Genomic DNA, 22,947 nt, shown 5'->3' with positions numbered 1-22,947 from the left:
TATTTTACACTGTTCCTTTAAAAAAAAAAAAAAAATTGATCACTTTTATTCCTATTACAAGGAATGTAAACATCCCTTGTAACAGGAAAAAAAAAGCATGACAGGACCTCTTTAACTGCATGCTGACCAGCGCACGACGATGTACGTCGGCACAATGGCATGGCTGGACAAATGGGCGTACCTGTACGTCCCCTTTAAGACACAGCTTAGTGGGCGCACGCCCGCCGCGTACTCCGTGAGCATGACCACGGGTCCCACGGACTCGATGTCCGCCGGGGGCCCACAATCGTGAAATGGAGCGGCAGAACGGGGCGATGCCTATGTAAACAAGGCATTTCCCTGTTCTACCTAGCAACATGACAGGGATCTACTGCTGCCCGTCACCAGGAGCAGTGATCTCTGTCATATTGTAGTGAGCCCACCCACCCCACAGTTAGAATCACTCCCTAGGACACACTTAACCCCTTGATCGCCCTCTAGTGTTTAACCCCTTCCCTGCCAGTGACATTTACACAGTAATCAGTGCATTTTTATAGCACTGATCGCTGTATAAATGTCACTGGTCCCAAAATAGTGTCAAAAGTGTCCAATGTGTCTGCCACAAAGTCGCAGTCATGATAAAAAAAAAAAAAAAAAAAAAAATCGCAGATCGCTGCCATTACTAATAAAAAAAAAAATTCATAATAAAAATGCCATAAATCTATCCCCTATTTTGTAGACGCTATAACTTTTTTTGCTTATTGCAGGTTTTTTTACCAAAAATATGTAGAAGAATACATATCGGCCTAAACTGAGAAAGAAATATTTTTTTATATATTTTTGGGGATATTTATTATAGCAAAAAGTAAAAAAATATTGCTTTTTTTTCAAAATGGTCACTTTTTTTGTTTATAGCGCAAAAAATAAAAACTGAGGTGATCAAATGCCACAAAAAGAAAGCTCTGTAGGATTTGTAGGAAAAAAAGGACGTAAATTTTGTTTGGGTGCAACTTCGCACAACCCTGCAATTGTCAGTTAAAGCGACGCAGTGCCATATCGCAAAAAGTGCTCTGGTCAGGAAGAAGGTAAATTCTTCCGGGGCTGAAGTGGTTAATGTGAGATCTGAGGTCAAAAAGACCTCAGATCTCACATTTACACTTAAAAGCAATAAAAAAAAAAAAAATAAGGTTTTTACCGTAAAATCTGTTTTTTTTAGTTCATTGACAGACACCGCCTTCTTTATTCAGAACCATAGGGTTATATTGCCTCTGCAGGAGTAGGACTAGGCAGAACAAATAAACACCTGGCTACCTCCCTGGGCTGTCCTCAGTCAGTATATAACCCCCTCCCTGCTCTAGGTATTCAGTTTCGTAGCAAGCAGTAAGAGAAGTATCAAAAAACTCCCTAGAGGGGAGGGTGCTGTGTCTGTCAATGAACTCAGAGAAACTGATTTTAAGGTAAGTCAAAAATCCTATTTTCTGATTTGTTCATTGACAGACACAGCCTTCTTTATTCAGAACCATAGGGATGTCCCAAAGCAGTGGCAACACTGCGGTGAATTGCTGATGTTTTGGGGATGTGTGAGCTACAAAAAGGCACAGGCAATTTGGTCAAAAGTGATGGCAAGATGAGTGCAGTATGTTATCAAAATATATTGGATGAACATTTGCATTCATCACCCAGGAAGCTGTGCATGGGACGTACTTGGACATTCCAACATGACAATGATTCAAAACACAAGGCCAAGTCGACCTGTCATTGGCTACAGCAGAATAAAGTGAAGGTTCTGGAGTGGCCATCTCGGTCTCCTGACCTCAATATCATGGAGCCACTCTGGGGAGATCTTGTCAGGGCTGGGCTCAGCCCTTCCTTCTCAGAACAGGTCGCTCAGCTGTTGGTTAATTGCCAGCTCCAATCTTTTCCACAGTGACTCACCTGATGAGGATAGCCTGTTCGTCAGTCCTGCTGGTTACTTAAGCTGTTCAGTTCCTCTCTGCCTTGGTCAACACATCCAGAGACTCTCTCCTGTGTACCTGTTGAAGACTTGCTTGGCTGACGTCCCTTCTGGTTCGTGATCCTGCTTGCTGTCCCACTACGCTGATTCTCCGGTTTCCTGGCCTGTCCTGAAGTACGCTGATCTCTGGCTCCCTGATGTCCTGGCTTGTCTGACTATCTGTTCTGGTTACTGAACTCTGGCTATGATTTGACTACGTTGCAGGAGTGACAGTGCCCACTCTTGTACTTGAGTATGCTATGTGCATCCCTACTGCTGCTGCTGCTGCTGCTACTACTACTACTACTACTGCTACTACTACTACTAATTTCTGATGGATCTCAAATTTTTCTCATTTTTTTTGCCAAGAGGAATGGGCAGCTTTACCATCTGAGAAGATAAAGAGCCTCATCCACAAATACCACAAAAGACTTCAAGCTGTCATTGATGTTAATGGGGGCAATACACTGTATTAAGAACTGAGGTATGTAAACTTTTGATCAGGGTCATTTGGGTAGTTTCTGTTCTGATTATGATTTAAAAAGAGTAAAACACAGTTGATTAATCATAAATGGCTTCAACCAAACACTAACCATGAGTGAAACAAAGGTTTTTGTGTTATCATTCATATTCTCTGAAAAATGGCCAAGAAATCATAAATTCTGCCAAGGTATGTAAACTTATGAGCACAACTCTATACTGTGTACACCGCCTGAAGTGTTTTAGATACTGTACACCACCAAATGCACTAGGGATGCACCGAAATTTCGGTCACCGAAACATATCGGTCGAAAATGGCCCTTTCGAAAGAGAATGCAATGCCAGAAAGCAGGACATGATGAAAAGTTTTGTTCAGGACAGAAACAAAAGCCCTGTCTCCCTGGTCCAGTGGCTCCTGCTACTGCCTGAGTTCCTGTGTGACGAGGAAGAGAGGGGAAAAAAGGCTGCAGCCCGGCACAGCGCTGGATTCCTGGCAGGCTCAGATAAGTGTTTAGAGAGGGGCATTGTTTGTGAGAACAACTCTAGGTTATGGGCATAGCCCTCTCTGCATCCTGGGCTCTTTTTGTGGAAGATAGTGAGCTATCTACGGTCTGAGGAAGTATCTAAACGGTGTTCCCATCTCACTAAAGGCCCCGACCGGGTTAAGGTCACAAGCTTTTTAAGCTTGCCATTTGGTAAGCGCCCATTTTATTCGTAACACTGTGGTGTGGTGAAGGTCCATCCAGCCCCATCTGTGTTTTGCCTATAAGGGACTTATTTGTCCGGTTTATTCATTGCACCTTTGAAGATTTTCTTCCAATTATTGGACTTTATTTTGTCACTTGATTGTTTATGAGTTTTATTTATCACTATTCACCACTTGAGATTTTACCTATATTATTTAAATCATAGCGCTGTTTTTTTTGTTTTTTTTTTTTTTTTTTTTTTGTTTATTTACTGTATAGTGTGTGTATCTCACATATAAGCGGCTGCTCTTTTTTCAATTGCCTGTCAATTATTTATTTGCTTGATTGTTCTTCTTTTTTATATAGATCATATAGCGCGGTGGTTTCCTCTTTTATTTAACACCATCTGTGGCCACAGTGTTTGAAAAGGTTAAAAAATATGCAAGTGATAGTCCCAAAGCTCATGCCATTACAGCTAAAATTATGGAATTTATTGCATTAGACGACCAGCCATTCTCTGTTGTGGAGGACATTGGATTCCATAGGCTCATACAACATATTGAGCCGCGTTATTCAATACCACGCAGACGCTACTTTGCAGATACCAGTCTACATGAATTGTTTAGCAGTGTTAGAAAACACGTTCAGGAGCTCATGACTACCGTCATCATAGCAATCAGTTTTACTACCGACATTTGGAGTTCAGATGTCAGTCCAACAAGCATGCTCAGCCTGACAGCGCAGTGGATAGATGACAAATTTCAATTGCAAAACATCCTACTTAACGCACGTGAGTTTGTTGGATCACATACTGCAGCAGCAATATTTGATGTTTAAAAACCATGCTTGACACTTGGCACATTGAGAAGTCTAAAGTGCATTTGATTGTCTGAGATAATGCGCGGAACACGGCAAAGGCAATGGAGGACAGTGAACTTCAAAGCATACCGTGCATGGCACATACGCTACAATTGGCTGTGAATGAAGGATTGCTGAGTCAGCGCACCATATCTGATATTGTATCAAAAGGAAGAAAAATTGTGGGTCACTTTAAGCATTCTCCGCTTGCTTATTTCAGATTACAAGCTTTGCAGATGCAGTTTGGAATGGCACTAAAACGACTGCAGCAAGATGTAGCCACTCGTTGGAACAGCACCTACTATATGCTACAAAGTCTTTTTGAACAAAAGCGTGTTTTAGCTGCATACATTGCAGATTACGAGCTGCCAGCAACACTGAGTGCACATCAGTGGACGTTAGTTGAAAATAGTTTGTCTCTTCTATCTCCGTTTGAACAGTTAACAAAAGAAATAAGCTCAGCTAATGCTTCCATTGCTGAAGTTATCCCCTTGATTGCTGCACTGAAACGTCTGCTTGGAAAAGAGGTAGAAACAGACCATGGCGTAAAAACGGCTAAAACCACTCTACTGGAGGCCGTAACCAACTGGTTTCAAGACACCAAGTCCAACCCTCTGTACTGCATTGCAACAGTTCTAGATCCTTGATTTAAAGAGCATTACTTTAATGTGGTTAAAAAGCAGCGTGCACGGGAAATGATACTGGCACAAATGGAGGTGGTGGAAGCATCTAATGAAGGAGTTTCGAGGTGTCGCACAGAGGAAAGTGAGAAACGGTCGCATACAAGTGAGGAGGAACACACGTCCTCCATATCTGATATGTTTGAAGAAATTTTACACGAATGCACCCCAATCCATAGCAGTGCCACAACAAGTGCAGCTACCCAACAGCTGGACATTTATTTAGCTGAACAGCCAATTGCCAGAAGCGACAATCCACTTCTTGAGTACTGGCGCATCAACAAAGAACGTTTTCCCTTGCTTGCACGCAGATATTTATCTGCCCCAAGCACCAGTACAGAGTGTGAGAGACTATTCAGTCTAGCATCTCATATTCTTGATGAGAAGAGAAACCGTCTCTCCTGTGAGAAAGCTGAACAGCTTTTGTTCTTAAAGCGAAATCTGCCACTTTTACTGAAATGGATTTAAAAATCCGTAGCATAGACCAATTCATTTACCATGTTGAACATAGTAAATGAATTGGTATTGTGGACTGTGCTATTGGACAATTGGAACATACAACATAGTATGACTGACTACCTAGTATGTTCCAATTGTCTAGTTGTACCATTTGTTGGTTGTTCATTGTAGTTCTTCTACAGTTTTTTGCACTTCAATTTAAGAGAGAACTCCAGCTTTTGAACTACTGTACCATAGTTTGTTGCTGTTGGGCTAAAGTTAAACTATGTCTCTCCCTAAGCTGTCAGCCCGCTGCATGTGCAAATGCAAAACTGTATGTTCTGTATCTGTGGCTGTCTACATACTACAGTACTATACCGCACTGTGTTCCGGGTATGGGCGGTGACTTCCATAAACACAGACTAGTCTACTTTGCTTGCTGTGATTGGCTGAGCACCGCTACTGTAGACTAGTCTGTGTTCCACTTCCAGGATGTCTCCGCCCATACCCGGGGCCGGAACACAGTGCGGTCTACTGTATGACTAGTATGTATCTAACCCGCAGCTACATACATACACTTTTATATCGCACATCCAGCCGCTGACACCTTAGGGAGAGAACTTGGGGAAAAAAACTACTAGTTCTCATTTAAGTTGAAAGAAATAATAAAATAATTTTTTTTATTATAGCATAGCAGATAGCAATGTACTTTGTTATATTTACAGAAACTGTGAAACAGAATAACGGCCTTCTGCCATATTTCTGTTATGGTTAGTTGAGAGAGTTGTTCTTTAAAGTACTACTTACATGTATAGTTTGTTCTGTTGTTGGGCCAAACTATATCATTGTCTCTCCCTAAGCTGTCAGCCCACTGCATGTACAAAACTGTATATTCTGTATCTGTGGCTGTCTACATACTACAGTACCGCACTGTGTTCCGGGTATGGGGGGTGACTTCCATAAACACAGGACTAGTCTACATTGCTTGCTGTGATTGGCTGAGCACCGCTGCTGTAGACTAGTCTGTGTTCCAGGATGTCTCCGCCCATACCCGGGGCCAGAACACAGTGCGGTCTACTGTATGACTATGTATGTAACCCGCAGCTACATAAATACACTTATCGCACATCCAGCCGCTGAAACCTTAGGGAGAGAGAACTGAATTACTAGTTCTGATGCAAGTTGGAAATTAATAAAATATAAAAAAGTCAGTCTTTGGCATTTTTATATTATTATTATTATTATTATTATATTAATATTAAATTATTATTATTATTATTATTATTAATATTATATTATTTTTTTCAATTTTTTTATGCCTGTTTTATTTGGTATGGTCTTATTTTATTTTATTTTTATCTTCTGTGTCCACTGTCCAATTTTATGTGGGTTACTTTTTATTAAAGTACTTTTGGACATTACTGGATTTTAGTATTCTTTTCTTCATAAAATTAATGATTAAGTTGAATATAAATAATATAACGAATACGAATGTAACACGATTTTGTATATCTAATAATTTTTTGGGGTAATAGATAAAAAAAAAAAAAAGCCTATTTCGGTTTGGGTGCTGTTTCGGTATCGGTTTTCGGGATCAAGGAAGATTTCTTTTCGGTATCGGTTTCGGCCACAAAAAACCCACTCGGTGCATCCCTAAAATGCACTGTATATATAGTCTACCCTGAATGCAGAATAATAAAGAAGATGGGATTGCTGCACAAATATTTATTGGAAATGTAAAATTACATAAAAACATGCATGGTATACATGGTGACGTTTTGGGCTACTCAAAAAAAATATACTTCCATTCAGATTTTGTTTCTTTTGGAGCTACTGAGGATAGTTTTAGAAGAAAATGTCTTCTTATTTAAAAGATACCTATTACTTGCAGCTTGCGGGAGCTGCGATGGGTTCTAATGTCACCCCCCTAGCGGCCGAAACCACGGCAAAGCGCCTCTGCAGAGGCGCTTTGCCGGTGGTATAGCCGCGCTGTCCCATTGATTTCAATTGGCAGGAGCGTTGAAGGAGCAGTATATATACTCCGCTCCTTCACCGCTCCGAAGATGCTGCTAGCAGGACATTTTTTATCGTCCTGCTAGCGCACCGCTCCAGTGTGAAAGCCCTCGGGGCTTCCACACTGGAGGCAAAGCAGCGGCACTTTTGGGTCGGTTTGCAGGCGCTATTATTAGCGCAATAGCGCCTGCAAACCGCCCCAGTGTGAAAGGGCCCATAGAGACCTTGTGCTCCTCCACCTTCCGTTTGAGGATGCCCCACCGACCTCGCAGTGCATTATGGGGCATTCCGCGGTGCTCGTATTTCCCCCGAATGCCCCATAATGTTCGGTTATGTTTTTACATTGATGATTTTACAACTTTTTACATGCCTGTAATAAAAGTATATGTTTTATATGAATTCATGAGCTACTTTTTGCAATTGGATCTTCTACAATGTTCATTCACAGAAGCACGGCTCTGGAGCGAGTCTGCTTGAGTGCCTCCATAGCAAGAGGCTTGCTACTGAGGGCACGAGCCAGGACTACCAGCGGAGGACCCAAAAAGAAGAGCATTGGGGCTGCTCTGTGCAAAACGACTGCACAATGCAGGTAGGTATAACATGTTAGTTATTAGAAAAAAAAAAAAATTAAAAAAACACAACCTTTAGAGCCCTTACACACTGATAGCGCCCGGGTATACACCGCTCCAACCAACCACTTCAGCCTTGGAAGGATTTACCCCCTTCCTGACCAGAGCACTTTTTCCAATTTGGCACTGCGTCGCTTTAACTGCTAATTGCGCGGTCATGCAATGCTGTACCCAAACGAAATTTGCGTCCTTTTCTTCCCACAAATAGAGCTTTCTTTTGATGGTATTTGATCACCTCTGCCGTTTTTATTCTTTGCGCTATAAACGGAAAAAGACCGAAAATTTTGAAAAAAAAAAATTATATTTTCTACTTTTTGTTATTAAAAAAATCCAATAAACTCAATTTTAGTCATACATTTAGGCCAAAATGTATTCGGGCCACATGTCTTTGGTAAAAAAAAAAAATGTCAATAAGTGTATATTTATTGGTTTGCGCAAAAGTTATAGCGCCTACAAACTAGGGTACATTTTCTGGAATTTACACAGCCTTTAATTTATGACTGCCTATGTCATTTCTTGAGGTGCTAAAATGGCAGGGCAGTACAAAACCCCCACAAATGACCCCATTTTGGAAAGTAGACACCCCAAGCTATTTGCTTTGAGGCATGTTGAGTCCATGGAATATTTTATATTTTGACACAAGTTGCGGGAAAGTGACAATTTTTTTTTTTTAGTTGTCACTAAATGATATATTGCTCACACAGGCCATAGGCATATGTGGAATCGCACCCCAAAATACATTTAGCTGCTTCTCCTGAGTATGGGGATACCACATGTGTGGGACTTTTTTGGAGCCTAGCCGCGTACGGAGCCCCGAAAACCAAGCACCGCCTTCAGGATTTCTAAGGGTGTAAATTTTTTATTTCATTCTTCACTGCCTATTACAGTTTCGGAGGCCATGGAATGCCCAGGTGGTGGCACAAACCCCCCCCCCCCCCCCCAATGACCCCATTTTGGAAAGTAGAACACCCCAAGCTATTTGCTGAGAGGCATGGTGAGTATTTTGCAGCTCTCATTTGTTTTTGAAAATGAAGAAAGACAAGAAAAAAAATTTTTTTTTTACTTTTTTCAATTTTTAAAACTTTGTGACAAAAAGTGAGGTCTGCAAAATACTCACTATACCTCTCAGCAAATAGCTTGGGGTGTCTACTTTCCAAAATGGGGTCATTTGGAGGGAGTTTTGTGCCACCTGGGCATTCCATGGCCTCCTAAACTGTGATAGGCAGTGAAGAGTGGGCGGCACAGTGGCGCAGTGGGTAGCACTCTCGCCTAGCAGTAAGAAGGGTCGCTGGTTCGAATCCCGACCACGACACTACCTGCCTGGAGTTTGCATGTTCTCCCTGTGTCTGCGTGGGTTTCCTCCGGGTACTCCGGTTTCCTCCCACACTCCAAAGACATGCTGGTAGGTTAATTGGATCCTGTCTAAATCGGCCCTAGTATAGGTATGAATGTGAGTTAGGGACCTTAGATTGTAAGCTCCTTGAGGGTATAGGGACTGATGTGAATGTATAATATATATATGTAAAGCGCTGCGTAAATTGATGGCGCTATATAAGTACCTGAAATAAATAATAAATAATAAATAAATAAGAGTGAAATAAAAAATTTACGCCCTTAGAAAGCCTGAAGGCGGTGCTTGGTTTTCGGGGTCCCGTACGAGGCTAGGCTCCCAAAAAGTCTCACACGTGGTATCCCCATACTCAGGAGAAGCAACAGAATGTATTTTGGGGTGTAATTTCACATATTCCCATGGCATGTTTGAGCAATATATCATTTAGTGACAACTTTGTGCAAAAAAAAAAAAAAAAAAATTTGTCTCTTTCCCGCAACTTGTGTCACAATATAAAATATTCCATGGACTCGACATGCCTCTCAGCAATTAGCTTGGGGTGTCTACTTTCCAAAATGGGGTCATTTGGGGGGGTTTTGAACTGTCCTGGCATTTTATGCACAACATTTAGAAGCTTATGTCACACACCACCCACTCTCCTAACCACTTGAAGACCAAGCCCTTTCTGACACTTCTTGGTTTACATGAAAAATTTTTTTTTTTTTGCAAGAAAATTACTTTGAACCTCCAAACATTATATATTTTTTTAAGGCAAAGGCCCTACAGATTAAAATGGTGGGTGTTTCTTTTTTTTTTTTTCAAATAGTATTTGCGCAGCGATTTTTCAAACGCATTTTTTGGGGAAAAAACACACTTTTTTAAATTTTAATGCACTAAAACACACTATATTGCCCAAATGTTTGAGGAAATAAAAAAGATGATCTTAGGCCGAGTACATGGATACCAAACATGACAGGCTTTAAAATTGCGTACAAACGTGCAGTGGCAGCAAAATAAATACATTTTTAAAAGTCTTTAAAAGCCTTTACAGGTTACCACTTTAGATTTACAGAGGAGGTCTACTGCTAAAATTACTGCCCTCGATCTGACTTTTGCAGTGATACCTCACATGCATGGTGCAATTGCTGTTTACATTTGACGCCAGACCGACGCTTGCGTTCGCCTTAGCGTGAGAGCAGGGGGGGACAGGGGTGCTTTTTTTTCTTTTTTCCTTTATTATTTTTTTGCTTTTTTATCTTATTTTTATCCCCTATGATAGCAATAGGTAGTGACAGGTACTCTTTTTTGAAAAAATTGGGGTCTATTAGAACCTAGATCTCTCCTCTGCCCTCAAAGCATCTGACCACACCAAGATCAGTGTGATAAAATGCTTCCCCAATTAACCAATGGCGCTGTTTACATCCGGCGAAATCTAAGTCATAAAATGCTCGTAGCTTCCGGTTTCTTAGGCCATAGAGATGTTTGGAGCCACTCTGGTCTCTGATCAGCTCTATGGTCAGCTGGCTGAATCATTGGCTGCATTCTCAGGTTCCCTGTTGAGACAGGAGAGCCAGAGAAAAACACGGAAGACGGTGGGGGGGGGCATTCCCTCCCACTGCTTGTAAAAGCAGTCTAGAGGCTAATTAGCCGCTAGGATTGCTTTTACATGAAAGCTGACCACTGGCTGAAAAGAATGATACCAAGATAAAACATTGCAGAATAGAATACAGTAAAAAAAGAGCAGAACAATAGAGAGAGGATAGAGAGAGAGAGAGAACAATGAAACGACAACTATTTTTTTTTTTTTTTTTTGTAACTGTAACTTTTATAACTGTAACCGGTCCAGGTTCGGGTCTCCCAAAATGCGATGGCATCTTGGGAGACCCTGTGAAAGTGTGCCTAGTCTGTGGAATGCTGTACCCTACGCTAACACTCAACTAGTGTATGGTAGCGTTCAAAACATTCACCAATGCAAAGACCAGGATTGTCAGGACAGGAGGGAAAATAATAGCGGGTGTCACGCCTATATCCGTGCTTGCTGCAGACAACATCTTTTTTGGGGGGGTTCGTTGGGTAGGGGTACTCGGGAGGACATAAAGAAAATGACTCTCATGCAGCCGACTGCATTTGGTTGGGGATGTGAATGGGGGAAGTACGGGTGCTGCAGAAGTGGTGGGTTCCCAATTAGGATTGGCGAATGCAGCAGGAAGGGCACTATGGGCACGAGGGGCCTGTTTGTCTTCTTCTTGGTGGCAGCGGGACACTACTTGTGCTTGCCACCTCACCAGCTTGAACTGCACTTATGGGACTCGCCACATCACCAAGTGTTACTGCAGTGCTGGTTTGACTACGACCGGGGTGTACTAGGCCGCTTGCGCTTGCCAGTTCACCAAAACGCTACCAAAAAAACTGTTAGCGATCGCAGGGATCAGGCCTGACTCTGCGAACGCTGCAGTTATGCGTTTAGTGTTTTGTAAGTGACAGTGATCGATCGATACTGCACTTGGGTGGGCTGGGCCGGATGGAGGGGTAAAACGCAGGTGCTAGCAGGTATCTGGGCTGATCCCGCTAACACTGCATTTTTGGGAACCCTAAACTGCTGGGGACGCTAGTATAGATCTGATCGGATCAGATATTGATCTGTTCAGATACTATACCACTAAGGGAGGCGTATGCTGCGTGCGTGGGTGTTAGCGGTACTGGCGCTAATCTGACACTGCCTGGGGCGACGCATATCACCGCTGGGTGATCAGGGGGCTAAACCTTTATTAGGTAATAAACGGCGGGTGCCCTGACACTATGAAAAATAAACGAACTAACCAGCGTCACCCGTAACAGTTATACGGTGATCAGTGGTGAAAGGGTTAACTAGGGGGCAATCAAGGGGTTAAAACATTTATTAGGTAGTATATGGGGGTCCCTGTCGCTTAAACGCTGACGGCGAACCTAAATATTTACCTCCCTAACTAGCGTCACCAGCGACAATAATACAGCGAACAGAAAAATGATCGCTTAGCGACACTGGTGACAGGGGGTGATCAAGGGGTTAAAACTTTATTAGGGGGGGCTAGGGGGGTACCCTAGACCTAAAGGGGGCTAACCCTAACTGCCCTACCACACTAACTGTCACAAACTGACACCATGCAGTAATCAGAAAAAAAAAAACTGCTTGGTGTCAGTGTGACGGGGGGTGGGGAAGGGGTGATCGGGGGGGTAAAGGGGGGTGTAAAGTGTGCCTGGCATGTTCTACTGTGTGTGTTGTGTTGTGCAACTCACTCAGATGTCTTCTCTCCTCGGCGCCGGAACGGAAACTGCCGAGCCGAGGAGAGATGACATCACATCCCCTGCCTCTGTGTACTACACAGAGGCAGGGAAAGATTCTCATTGGCTGGGAGCGATCGCGAGGGGGGGGGGGCACAAATGGATGGCCTCCCCCTCATCTCTGATCGCTGCCAGACCAAAGCCGACCGCCTCGGGCACCCGCGGGAAGGCAATCACGTACCAGGTACGTGTTTTTGCCTGCCCGTGCCATTCTGCCGCAGTATATCTGCGTGAGGCGGTCGGCAAGTGGTTAAAGCGCCTTAAAGAAGCTGCTTGCAGGACTTTTTTTTACGTCCTGCCAGCGCAGCGCCCCAGTGTGAAAACCCTCGGTCTTTCACATTGGAGTGACAGAAGAGGTGCTTTACAGGCCTGTAAAGCGCCTCAGTGTGAAAGGGGTCTTAGAGTCACTTTAAAGAGAACCGGTCATCAAAAAAGCAGCACGCAGGAGGCTTTTTGTCCCTTATGTGCTTAAAAAAATAGGGTCTCCCTTTATATTGTAAAGCGTTATGCAAGCTCTTGACACTATATAAATTCTGTTAATAATAAAGTCAAACACACACGTACGAACATAAATGCATGCGCGGGGGGGGGGGGTGCCATGCCCAAAAAATTGATTGTGCTACACGTACATACTGCCGCGCACACCAGAATGAGATCAATAATTCCAGGCCCATTATTCACAGTTAACGCTTAACCCGTAGGGACTTTTATAGCTTCGCCTTTGGAAAATAAAGTGTACTAAAGTTTGTTGCCATTTCATGAACGCATGCAGTTTTAAGGCTTGACATTCTGGATATCCATTTACTCGATGCAACCTACTCTTTTATAATTAAAAAGACAAAAAAAATGTATAATATATTGTAGAGCTGCACGATTCTTGCTAAAATGAGAATCGCGATTTTTTTTTTTGCTTAGAATAAAGATCACGATTCTCTCACAATTCTCACATTATACAAAAAATTGGGCCAACTTTACTGTTTGTTTTTTTTTTTGTTTCTTGAAGTGTATTTTTTCCCAAAAAAATGCATTTGAAAGACCGCTGCGCAAATACAGTGTGACATAAAATATTGCAACAACTATATATATATAATTAATTCTAGCAGAAAATACTGATTTTAACTTGTAAACAAGTGTCAGAAAAAGGTTTGGTCTTTAAGTGGTTAAACTGCCCTCATTTACACACAAGTTAATTCCTTTGATCTAAAATAACCGAGAGATACATTGGGGGGGATTTACTAAAACTGGTGCACTCAGAATCTGGTGCAGCTGTGCATGGTAGCCAATCAGCTTCTAAGGGCTCTTTCACACGGACGATCCGTATGTCCGTTTATTCCTTCCGTTTTCGGATGAAAAACGGACATACATGTATCCCTATGGAGCATCGGATGTTAGCGGTGACATGTCTGCTGACATCCGACCCGCTCCGATCCCCCATAGGGGAGAGCGGCGCTCTGACAGGGCAGGGCACTGTGCAGCGACGGACCTGTCATCTTCCTGCTCAGCGGGGATCGGCGGAGCGATCCCCGCTGAGCAAGTGGATGTTCACGGGGCGGATCATCACTGATCCGCCCCGTGTGAAAGAGCCCTAACTTCAGCTTGTTCAATTAAAGTGGATGTAACCCAATGTCATCCTTTCTAAACTACTGCCATAGGGGTTATCTATAAGAATATACATGCCTCCTGCATTTATCTTTAACTGTCAAATGTCTCCCCTCTGTTATTAGACTTTAAAAACTGCATATTCTGTGAGTGGATCTGTTGTCTGGGGCTCGGTGGGTGGAGTCGTGATGTCAGTAGACTCCCCGCCAACCTCTACACCCCCCTTGTCAATATGCATTTCTAACACTGAACTTCTGCTATGATCTCTAACATCCAGTGAAAAGGCAGGAAAGTAACCACATGACTTCAGCATGCCAAATCATAATGAGGTGTGGAACAGCCAATCCTTGCAGAGCTGCTGAATAAAGGAGTGGGGGAGGGAATTAAAAAATAATGCTTGTCTCTTAGGCTGTCACTCACAGCAAGGGGGAGTATTTGACAAAGTTTTTCTCAGTTTGTCAAGATTTTTCTCACTGAACAATAAAAGAGGATTGCTCAGAGATGGATTAACTCTGTGTGGCAAGACTGTGCTCAAAGGATAGGAAATCTTATATTCTACAGTATGATTAGGGTGGGGAAAAAATTGATTTAAATCTTGAATCGAGTTGAGAGGTCAAATAGATTCAAAATTTAAGCAAATCGATTTTTTAATATTTTTTTTTTCACCACGCCGGTCCCGAGGCGCTGCGGGCATGAGTTTTTAGGTGAGTCCGCGGCTTCGGTCTAGTCCGCAAGGCCAGACGACGCGGACAAGGCCGAAGCCGCGGCCTCGCCTAAAAGCGCATGCCTGCAGCGCCTCGGGACCTGCGCGGTTTCCAAAGAAAAAATAAAACTTGATTTGAATCGTGAAACGAGTTTTTTTTAAGAGAATCGAAGATTTTTTTTTTTTTTTAGAAAATCTCCCAGCCCTAAGTATGATATCAAAAAAAATAAAATTTTCGGGTTTACATCCACTTTAAGCTTTGGAAATAAAACCTGGAAGCCGATTGGTTTCTATGCAGAGCTGCACCAGGTTTTGCACTCTCCAGTTTTAGTAAATAACCCCCTTTCCACCTCTATCTCTCTGCACTGAGTGATGTTGATAAACAAAAAAAAAAAAAAAAAGCCAGCAATGTTTGACAGCTCTGAGCGGCCCTGCACTTGTCACATAGAATCGAGGAAATGTCGAGTTAAGATTGTGAGGGGGGGGGGTTTGAATCGAGATTGCGATCTTTTAACGCTTAATCATGCAGCTCTAATATATTGCTATTTTGTGCTCTAAAATTCACTTTAATGTATTATACTGACATTTTGTTTCATAAACTGTTGTGCTAATATTGTATGACGTAAAAAATTGGAACTATAACCGTTTTATTCTATAGGATGTTGGCTTTCAGAACATATACGAATAATAATTTTTAGAAGATTTACATAATCCTAATGCCTAAAATGATATTGTAAACATACGTGCAAAAAATGCAAAAGCGGCTCTGGTAGAAAACAAGTTAAAGCAGGTTTAGCCATGCTTAGATACTACTAGTTGTCTTTAGAGTATCTAAGGCCGGGTTCACACTGCTCCGACATGAAAGTCGTGCGACTTAGAAGCAACTTCAGGTAACGCCTGTGTAATATTCCTGCAATGTCAGATCCAAATCACATCAATAAAAGTGGTTGTACACTCTCCCAAAAAAAAAAAAAAAAAAAAAAACTGCAAAAGAAAGGCATAATGAGCTAGTATGCATCGCATACTCATTATAAAATACTTACCTTAAATCAAAGCTGTTGTAGCAGTCCCCGTACACCTCTGTGACTGGTGACACGTCTCCCGGAGTTATTTCCGGGTTTGCGAGCTGCGGCGGATGCGCGCGGGAGCCGGTCACGGCACAGGCCCTTTAGAAGCGGCATGATCGAGCAGTTTCTTCAGTGTGCATGCGCCGATGACATCGGCGCAAGCGTATATGGTAAATATCTCCTAAACCTGCACAGTTTAGGAGATATTTACAGTACCTACAGGTAATCCTTATTATAGGCTTACCTGTAGGTAAAAGTGGTAGTACAGAGTTTACAACCACTTTCAGATGAGGATCCGACTTGGATGCGACTTCAACTCAATTCTATGGGCTGAAATCGGACAGAAGTCTGGCCAAAGTAGTGCAGGAACCTTTTCCAAAGTCGGACCAGTTAAAGTGATTGTTATTTAAAAAAAAAAAAACCTTTACAAACATGTTATACTTACCTGCTCTGTGCAAGGGTTTTGCACAGAGCGGCCCAGATTCTCCTTTTCTGGGGTCCCCCAGTGGCGTTCCTGACTCCTCCTCTTCATTGAGTGCCCCAACTGAGAGCCGCTTTCCATGGGGGCACCCGTGCGGGCGCTCTCCAGATTCCTCCTGCTGCGTCCATTGACACAGACAGCGGGACTCGGCCCAGACTCCCAAGTCACTGGATTTGACAGCAGCAGGAGCCAATGACTCCTGCTGCTATCAATTTATCCAATGAGGAACCAAGACAGTGGCTGGAGCTGCTGTGCTCTTCCCCGTTGCTGGAAAAATCGGGTTTAGGTAAGAAAAAAGGGAAGGGAAGGGAAGGGAAGGGAAGGGAAGGGGGGGGGGGTGTTGCAGCACAAAAGGTTTTTCATTCTTAGAATGCATTAAAACCGTGAGGTTTTACAACTCCTGTAAGATGGCTTTCATAGGGAAACATTGATTTTTACATGTCATGGGACATGTGCTCTCAAAGTCAGAGCTCATGTCGCACCAGTGTGAACCGGGCCTAATGGACCGCACCAACACTTGTCATTAAAAAATCATTACATGCAGTTAAAATGTTCTCTAATTGCATACAAACACAGGTTTGGCAGTGCCAGTGTGAATGAGGCCAAAGGCTAGGTTCACACTTATGGTCTGCATTTACATGTGTTCTCTATAAAAAACACATTTACTATAGTTTTAACGTGCTTCCATTTGAGAGTGGGGGGGGGGGCATGCATTGTTATAACAAATATCACATCTAGTTTGTTTTGTTTTTGTTTTTTAAGGCACACGGAAGACAAAACACACAGGTGTAAATGGTCCCTCCAGCAAATAATGGTAGCCTTCTTGTCGTGGACAAGCTGGCACAGACGTCTGAGGAAGTGATTCCAAGTCCCTTTATACAACAGTCTAGGTGACCACACCCCTCACCTTTACTCACCGAGTCATCCAGCACCTGCTGGCTCTGGATCCCCGAAGGCCCGTGCACATAGGGGCAGCCCTTGAAGGCGAAGTCCTCTAGCTCGGCTAGCAGCCCCTCCTTCTCCGGCCCCTCAGCCCGCACGATTTGTTTCAGACGAAACTGCACTTGGGCAAAATGTGAGGTGAGGGCGAGTAGAGACGAGTTGAGCAGCTCCTGCTCCTCTTCGAGCCTGCGCAGCTTGTCCACCATCTCTCCAGACATCCCAGCACAGTGCAGCCGGCCCGATCCCTCCTCAGCTTCCGACTTCATCCCAACACTCTGCTCGTCCGCTTCTTCCGCCACTGCCCCGACCGGAGCCCATCGCTCTCGCGTTGAGGGCTCTCCATCGGATAGGGACATTTCGTCAGCAGACATTGCGACCTGTCACTAGATGTACGCTAAACTGCCATACTGAAAGGAAAGGAATCGTGCTGCTGACGTCAGCTGTAGCGCATATCCGTGACACATACCGGTCGTCCTGGAGACTAGAGTTACTTCCTGGAGGAGCTCTTCCTCTTCATGCACGGCACCCTGTGTTAAATGGTGTGAGAGAAACAGTGAGAACCCTTTCATACTGGGGCGCTTTGCAGGCACTACATCGCTAAAAATAGCTCCTGCAAAGCGCCCTGAAAGAGCCGCTCCTCACACTCCAGTGTGAAAGCCCTCGCAGTGCGCTGGCAAGACAGTAGAAAAAAGTCCTGCTGGCAGTCAGGGCCATTGCTAGGTCTACAAAAGATCTGGGGCTAGAGCCCATAGCAGCGGTCACCAACCTTTTTGCAGGCCCGGGGGGGCACGCCACGCTGGTAGTAAGCAATTATCCGCAGGCAATGGCTGGTGTTGGTGTCAGGATGATTGAAGCACATTGTTTCTATTGTTACATTCTAATATATAAGGGCCTTTTCACACTGGGGCGGTTTGCAGGCGCTATTGCGCTAATAATAGCACCTGCAAACCAACCCAAAATAGCCGCTGCTGTCTCTCCAGTATGAAAGCCCCAAAAGCTTTCACACTGGAGCGGTGCGCTAGCAGGACTGGAAAAAAAGTCCTGCTAGCAGCATCTTCGGAGCGGTGAAGTAGCGGAGTGTATACCGCTCCTGCCTATTGAAATCAATGGGACAGCGTGGCTATACCGCCGGCAAAGCGCCTCTGCAGAGGCGCTTTGCGGTGGTTTTTAACCCTTTCTCGGCCGCTAGCGGGGGGGGTAAAATCCCCCCGGTAGCGGCCGAATACTGACGGTAAAGCGCTGCTTGCAATAGCGGCGTTTTACTGCCTGCCCCCGCCCAGTGTGAAAGGGCCCAAATTAAATGGTTCAACTCACCATAATGCAGAATCAGTGGGAGCCCTGGGCGTGTCACTTGACACATCTCCTGCCACCAGATGCAGCGTGTCGCTTGCCACCGTTGCCTGTCACCAGATGCAGCATATCACTTGCCACCGTTGCCTGTCACCAGATGCAGCGTGTCACTTGCAACTGCCACTAGATGTGGATTGCCACGTCACCTGCCACCATTTGCAGATTGCCACGTCACCTGCCACCATTTGCAGATTGCCACGTCACCTGCTACCATTTGCAGATTGTCACCTGCCACCTGATGCGGATTGTCACTTGCCACATCACCTGCCACCAGATGTGGTTTGTCACTTGCCACATCACCTGCCACCATTTGAAGATTGTCACTTGCCACACCACCTGCCACCATTTGCAGATTGTCACTTCCCGTGTCACCTGCCACCATTTGCAGATTGTCACTTGCCACATCACCTGCCACCAGATGTGGTTTGCCACATTAACTGCCACCATTTGAAGATTGTCACTTGCCACACCACCTGCCACCATTTGCAGATTGTCACTTCCCGTGTCACCTGCCACCATTTGCAGATTGTCACTTGCCACATCACCTGCCACCAGATGTGGATTGTCACTTGCCAACTGATGTGCATTGTCACTTGCCATGTCAGCCAGTGCCACCAAATGTGCATTGTCACTGCATTGGTGCCAGGCTGGCAGCACTGGTCCATTTAGTAAGGGCAGGAGAGCGGTGATGCGGGACAGGCAGTCAGAGATGATGTCATCTCGCTGCTCCCCACCGCACTTCTGACATTGAAGAGGCCCGCGCTGTGAGGGCGGAAGAGCGCTGATGTGTGACGGGCAGTAAGAGATGATGTCATCTCTCTGCTCCCCCGCCGCACCGCGCTCCCACATTGAAGAGGCCCGGCTTTGAGGGCGGAAGAGCGGTGATGTGGAGCGAGTGTAGAGAGATGATGTCATCTCTGCTCGTCCGTCCACTCTCTTCTCTCCTCTCTTCCGCCTCTCTCATGCAGCCCCCCCGCCCACCACAGCCGCGGTCCTCTGGTTAGGCAGGGACCCTGTGGCAAGAGACTCGGGGCTATAGCCCCAATAGCCACCCCCTAGCAATGCCACTGCTAGCAGCATCTTTGGAGCGGTGTGTATACCACTCCTCTACTGCTCCTGCCCATTGAAATGAATGGGGCAGCTTGGCTATACCGCTGGAAAAGCGCGCTTTGTGGTGGCTTTAAACCTTTCTCGGCTGCTAGCAGGGGGGTAAACTGCCCCCGCTAGCGGCCGAATACCGCCACTAAAACGACAGTAAAGTGGTGTTAAAAATAGCACCGTTTTACCGTCGGCACCCGTACCTCCCGTGTGAAAGGGGCCTGAGGGCCAGAGATTAATTTAGTGTTCCTAAACCCAAGAACAAAAGTGGAATATATGGCAGGGTATCTGTTCATAAATGTGAAGGCTTCCTTAGTTTTCATTTTCAATTTTTTTTTTCCTTTGGGCTCTGTTCCAGGGCAGCTATCAGAAATTTTGGGGCCCCTTACACAGGTTTAGGCCTGAATTATAGGGGATGTGTATCTAAGTCCTGACTATAGGAAAATATGCATTACAAAGGGGGCCTATCAGAGCCCTGCCTATTGGATGTCACGGGGTCCATTAGTTCTGCCTATAGTTTAGCATGCATTACAAGGGGTAATGTTGGAGCCCCACCTACAGGTTGGTAAAGGGGGTGTATCTGAGCCCTCCTATAGGCTCAGGTGCATTACAAAGCCCTGCCTATAATGTATCATGCAATACAAAGAGGACCTGTCATAGTTCTGCCTATAATGTAACATGCAATACAAAGAGGGTCTGTCAGAACCCCGTCTTTAGGGCAGAAGCCATGCCAGCAGACAGATTGAGTTAGTCAGAGTCCACATTTCCATTCATGTCTGTCTATGGTGAGATGCACCTGAGTGGGGATGAAGATGATTGAGTTCAGTGGCGGCTGGTGCTCAAAATTTTGGGGGGGCGCAAACAAACTCAAAAAAATTTGAAAAAAAAAACATCAATTGCAGCCTCACTGTGCCCATCACACGATGCCACTGTGCCATGAAACGCAGCCACTGTGCCATGAAATGCTGACATTGTGCCCATCAAACCCTGCCACTGTGCCCATCAATTGCAGCCACTGTGCCCATCAAATGCTGCCACTGTGCCATCAAATGCCAGGGTGCCCAAATGCTGCCAGTGTGCCCATCAAATGCTGCCAGTGTGCCCATCATATGCTGCCACTGTGCCAAATGCTGCCAGTGTGCCCATCATATGCTGCCACTGTGCCAAATGCCAGTGTGCCCATCAAATGCTGCCAGTGTGCGCATTAAATGCTGCCAGTGTGACCGCCGCCCGTTCGCCGTCTGCCCGGCACTTACCCTGTCTTGGTGGGGCAGCGGGTGACGGCGACGGGCGGGGTCCTTCATGTCTCCTGTGGGCACTTCTTGACACCGTCCTCATCTCCGACTCCCATCCTCTCGTCCCACCAGGTATCCAATAGCGACGCCTGTTGTTTCAGCCAATCAGGTGACAGGTAACCCTGATTGGCTGAGAGGCGGGTCAGTGTTAGGGAAGCGAATACATCGCTTCCCTAACACAACACTCAGTAATCAGCGAACACACAGTGTTGCACCCGCTGTTTACCCTTTTGGAAGCCTATTAGAGCCTATGGCTGTAATCAGGCGCTTCCAAAAAAACCCAGCCGCTGTAATTCATATGCCCGACGCAAGGGGGTTGGGCACATGAATAGGGGGCAGCAGCGGCGACCATAGATTCATGCATTGCATCAATATGTCTATGTGAGAGAGCAGGAGAGGGGGTGGGCGGCGCTCCTGCGCCCTTTATGGTCTGATTGAGTTACCTTGTGAAAATGGATGAGGATGACTCTGGGTGGGGATGAGAGTTAGTGATGTAACTCTAATCTCCACCCAGAGTCATCCTCATCCATTTTCACAATGTAACTTAATCAGACCAGCTTATCAGCCTCAGGTGTCCCAACCAAGGATAAGGAGATTAAAATAAAGTCCAAATATACAGCACTTACCCTCCCACGCCACTCTCTCCTATCTGCATGCTCCTAATAGGGCTGGGTCGTTCACCGCTGATGAACTGACCACACCCCCTGTCCGAGTCCTGGCCAATCAGAACTAACCTAGCAGCAGCAGCTAGCAGGCTCTGCCTCAGCAGGGAAAGAAGCGGAGCCTCGATCACCTGCGGAGGAAGGGGGGGGCTGCTAGTGAAAGGCAGCGGTGACTCAGGTCAGACTTGAATGTAAGCTCCCTCCCTGCTTCTCTATAGCGGCCGCCTGGGGGGGGGGTTGCTAGCTAGCGAAAGAAAGGCGGCAGCTCATGTATATGTGTATGCTCCCTTCTCCCTCTCTATAGCGGGCGCCAGAGGGGGGAAGTAGGGGTCCGCCCAGTCGGGCCCCTTGGCAGGGCCATTTTTCCGATTGGGCACGCTGGGCAGTTGCCCGGGGGCCCTATTTGCTTGGAGGGCCCCACCTAGTCCCAGGGGCCAGGGCCGATCCTCAGCGCAGCAGCGCTGCAATTTACTTTAGAAGACTGACTGAGACTGAGTGCGGCCGCGTCGTGCACTGCACTGGGCCACTGGTTGCTTACTTGTTAGAATCACCGGCCGCCCGGCGTCTAGCTTAGCAACCAGTGACGTCAGTCAGTCACTGGCCGCGGCCGCCCCAGCATTCATAGCGCACCGCGGCCAGTGAACAAGCTCCGCCCACCTCTGCTGTTCCTCAGACAGCATTGCTCAGAGGGAGCGGAGCGGTGAGCGCTCTCACTGACACTCTCAGCAGCAGAGCGAAACTTTCAGTTTCTGAAGAAATTAATTTCAGATTGTGGATTGATGATCTTGTGCCATCTTCATCACATCTTGACATTGAAAAGACGGCCCGGGCCCTGCCTCCATCTGGTATTTATATTCTGTATGATGGTGTATTGCAGAACACCCATGTAGATGGCATGTAATGTATAGCACAGTCCCAACATACTGAGCCCGGGGGGGTATTTTATAGTCATAATACACAATGCTGATCTGTCTGGAACAAATAATGAATGTCTATGTTACAGTATAGAAACATAATACAGCCTACGTACACTGCCCTGCAACCTGCTGACCTCCTGCTGACCTCCGTACACCGCCCTGCAACCTGATGACCCCCATATACCGCCCTGCAACCTGCTGACCTCCGTACGCTGACCTCCGTACACCGCCCTGCAACCTGCTGACCTACGTACACCGCCCTGCAACCTGCTGACCCCCATATACCGCCCTGCAACCTGCTGACCCCCATATACCGCCCTGCAACCTGCTGACCTCCGTACCCCGCCCTGCAACCTGCTGACCTCCGTACACTGACCTCCTGCTGACCTCTGTACACCGCCCTGCAACCTGCTGACCTCCGTACAC

General features: G+C 45.6%; 1 protein-coding gene across 1 annotated transcript in view; it reads right to left on the bottom strand.

Moving 5' to 3' along the window:
* Positions 1-17,709, bottom strand: part of RUNDC1 (RUN domain containing 1) — a 275,946-nt gene extending 258,237 nt beyond the window's left edge. The window contains exon 1 of the mRNA XM_073608311.1: positions 17,175-17,709. Coding sequence (XP_073464412.1) covers positions 17,175-17,570 — 396 coding nt within the window. The 5' untranslated portion in view covers positions 17,571-17,709. The remainder of the gene's footprint in view (positions 1-17,174) is intronic.
* Positions 17,710-22,947: the final 5,238 nt, after the last annotated feature.

The sequence above is a fragment of the Aquarana catesbeiana genome, linkage group LG12 (genome assembly GCF_042186555.1).
Source record: "Aquarana catesbeiana isolate 2022-GZ linkage group LG12, ASM4218655v1, whole genome shotgun sequence".
Lineage (NCBI taxonomy): Eukaryota > Metazoa > Chordata > Amphibia > Anura > Ranidae > Aquarana > Aquarana catesbeiana.
The sequence above is the reverse complement of the archived record's forward strand: the minus strand, read 5'-3'. Positions and strand labels throughout refer to the sequence as shown.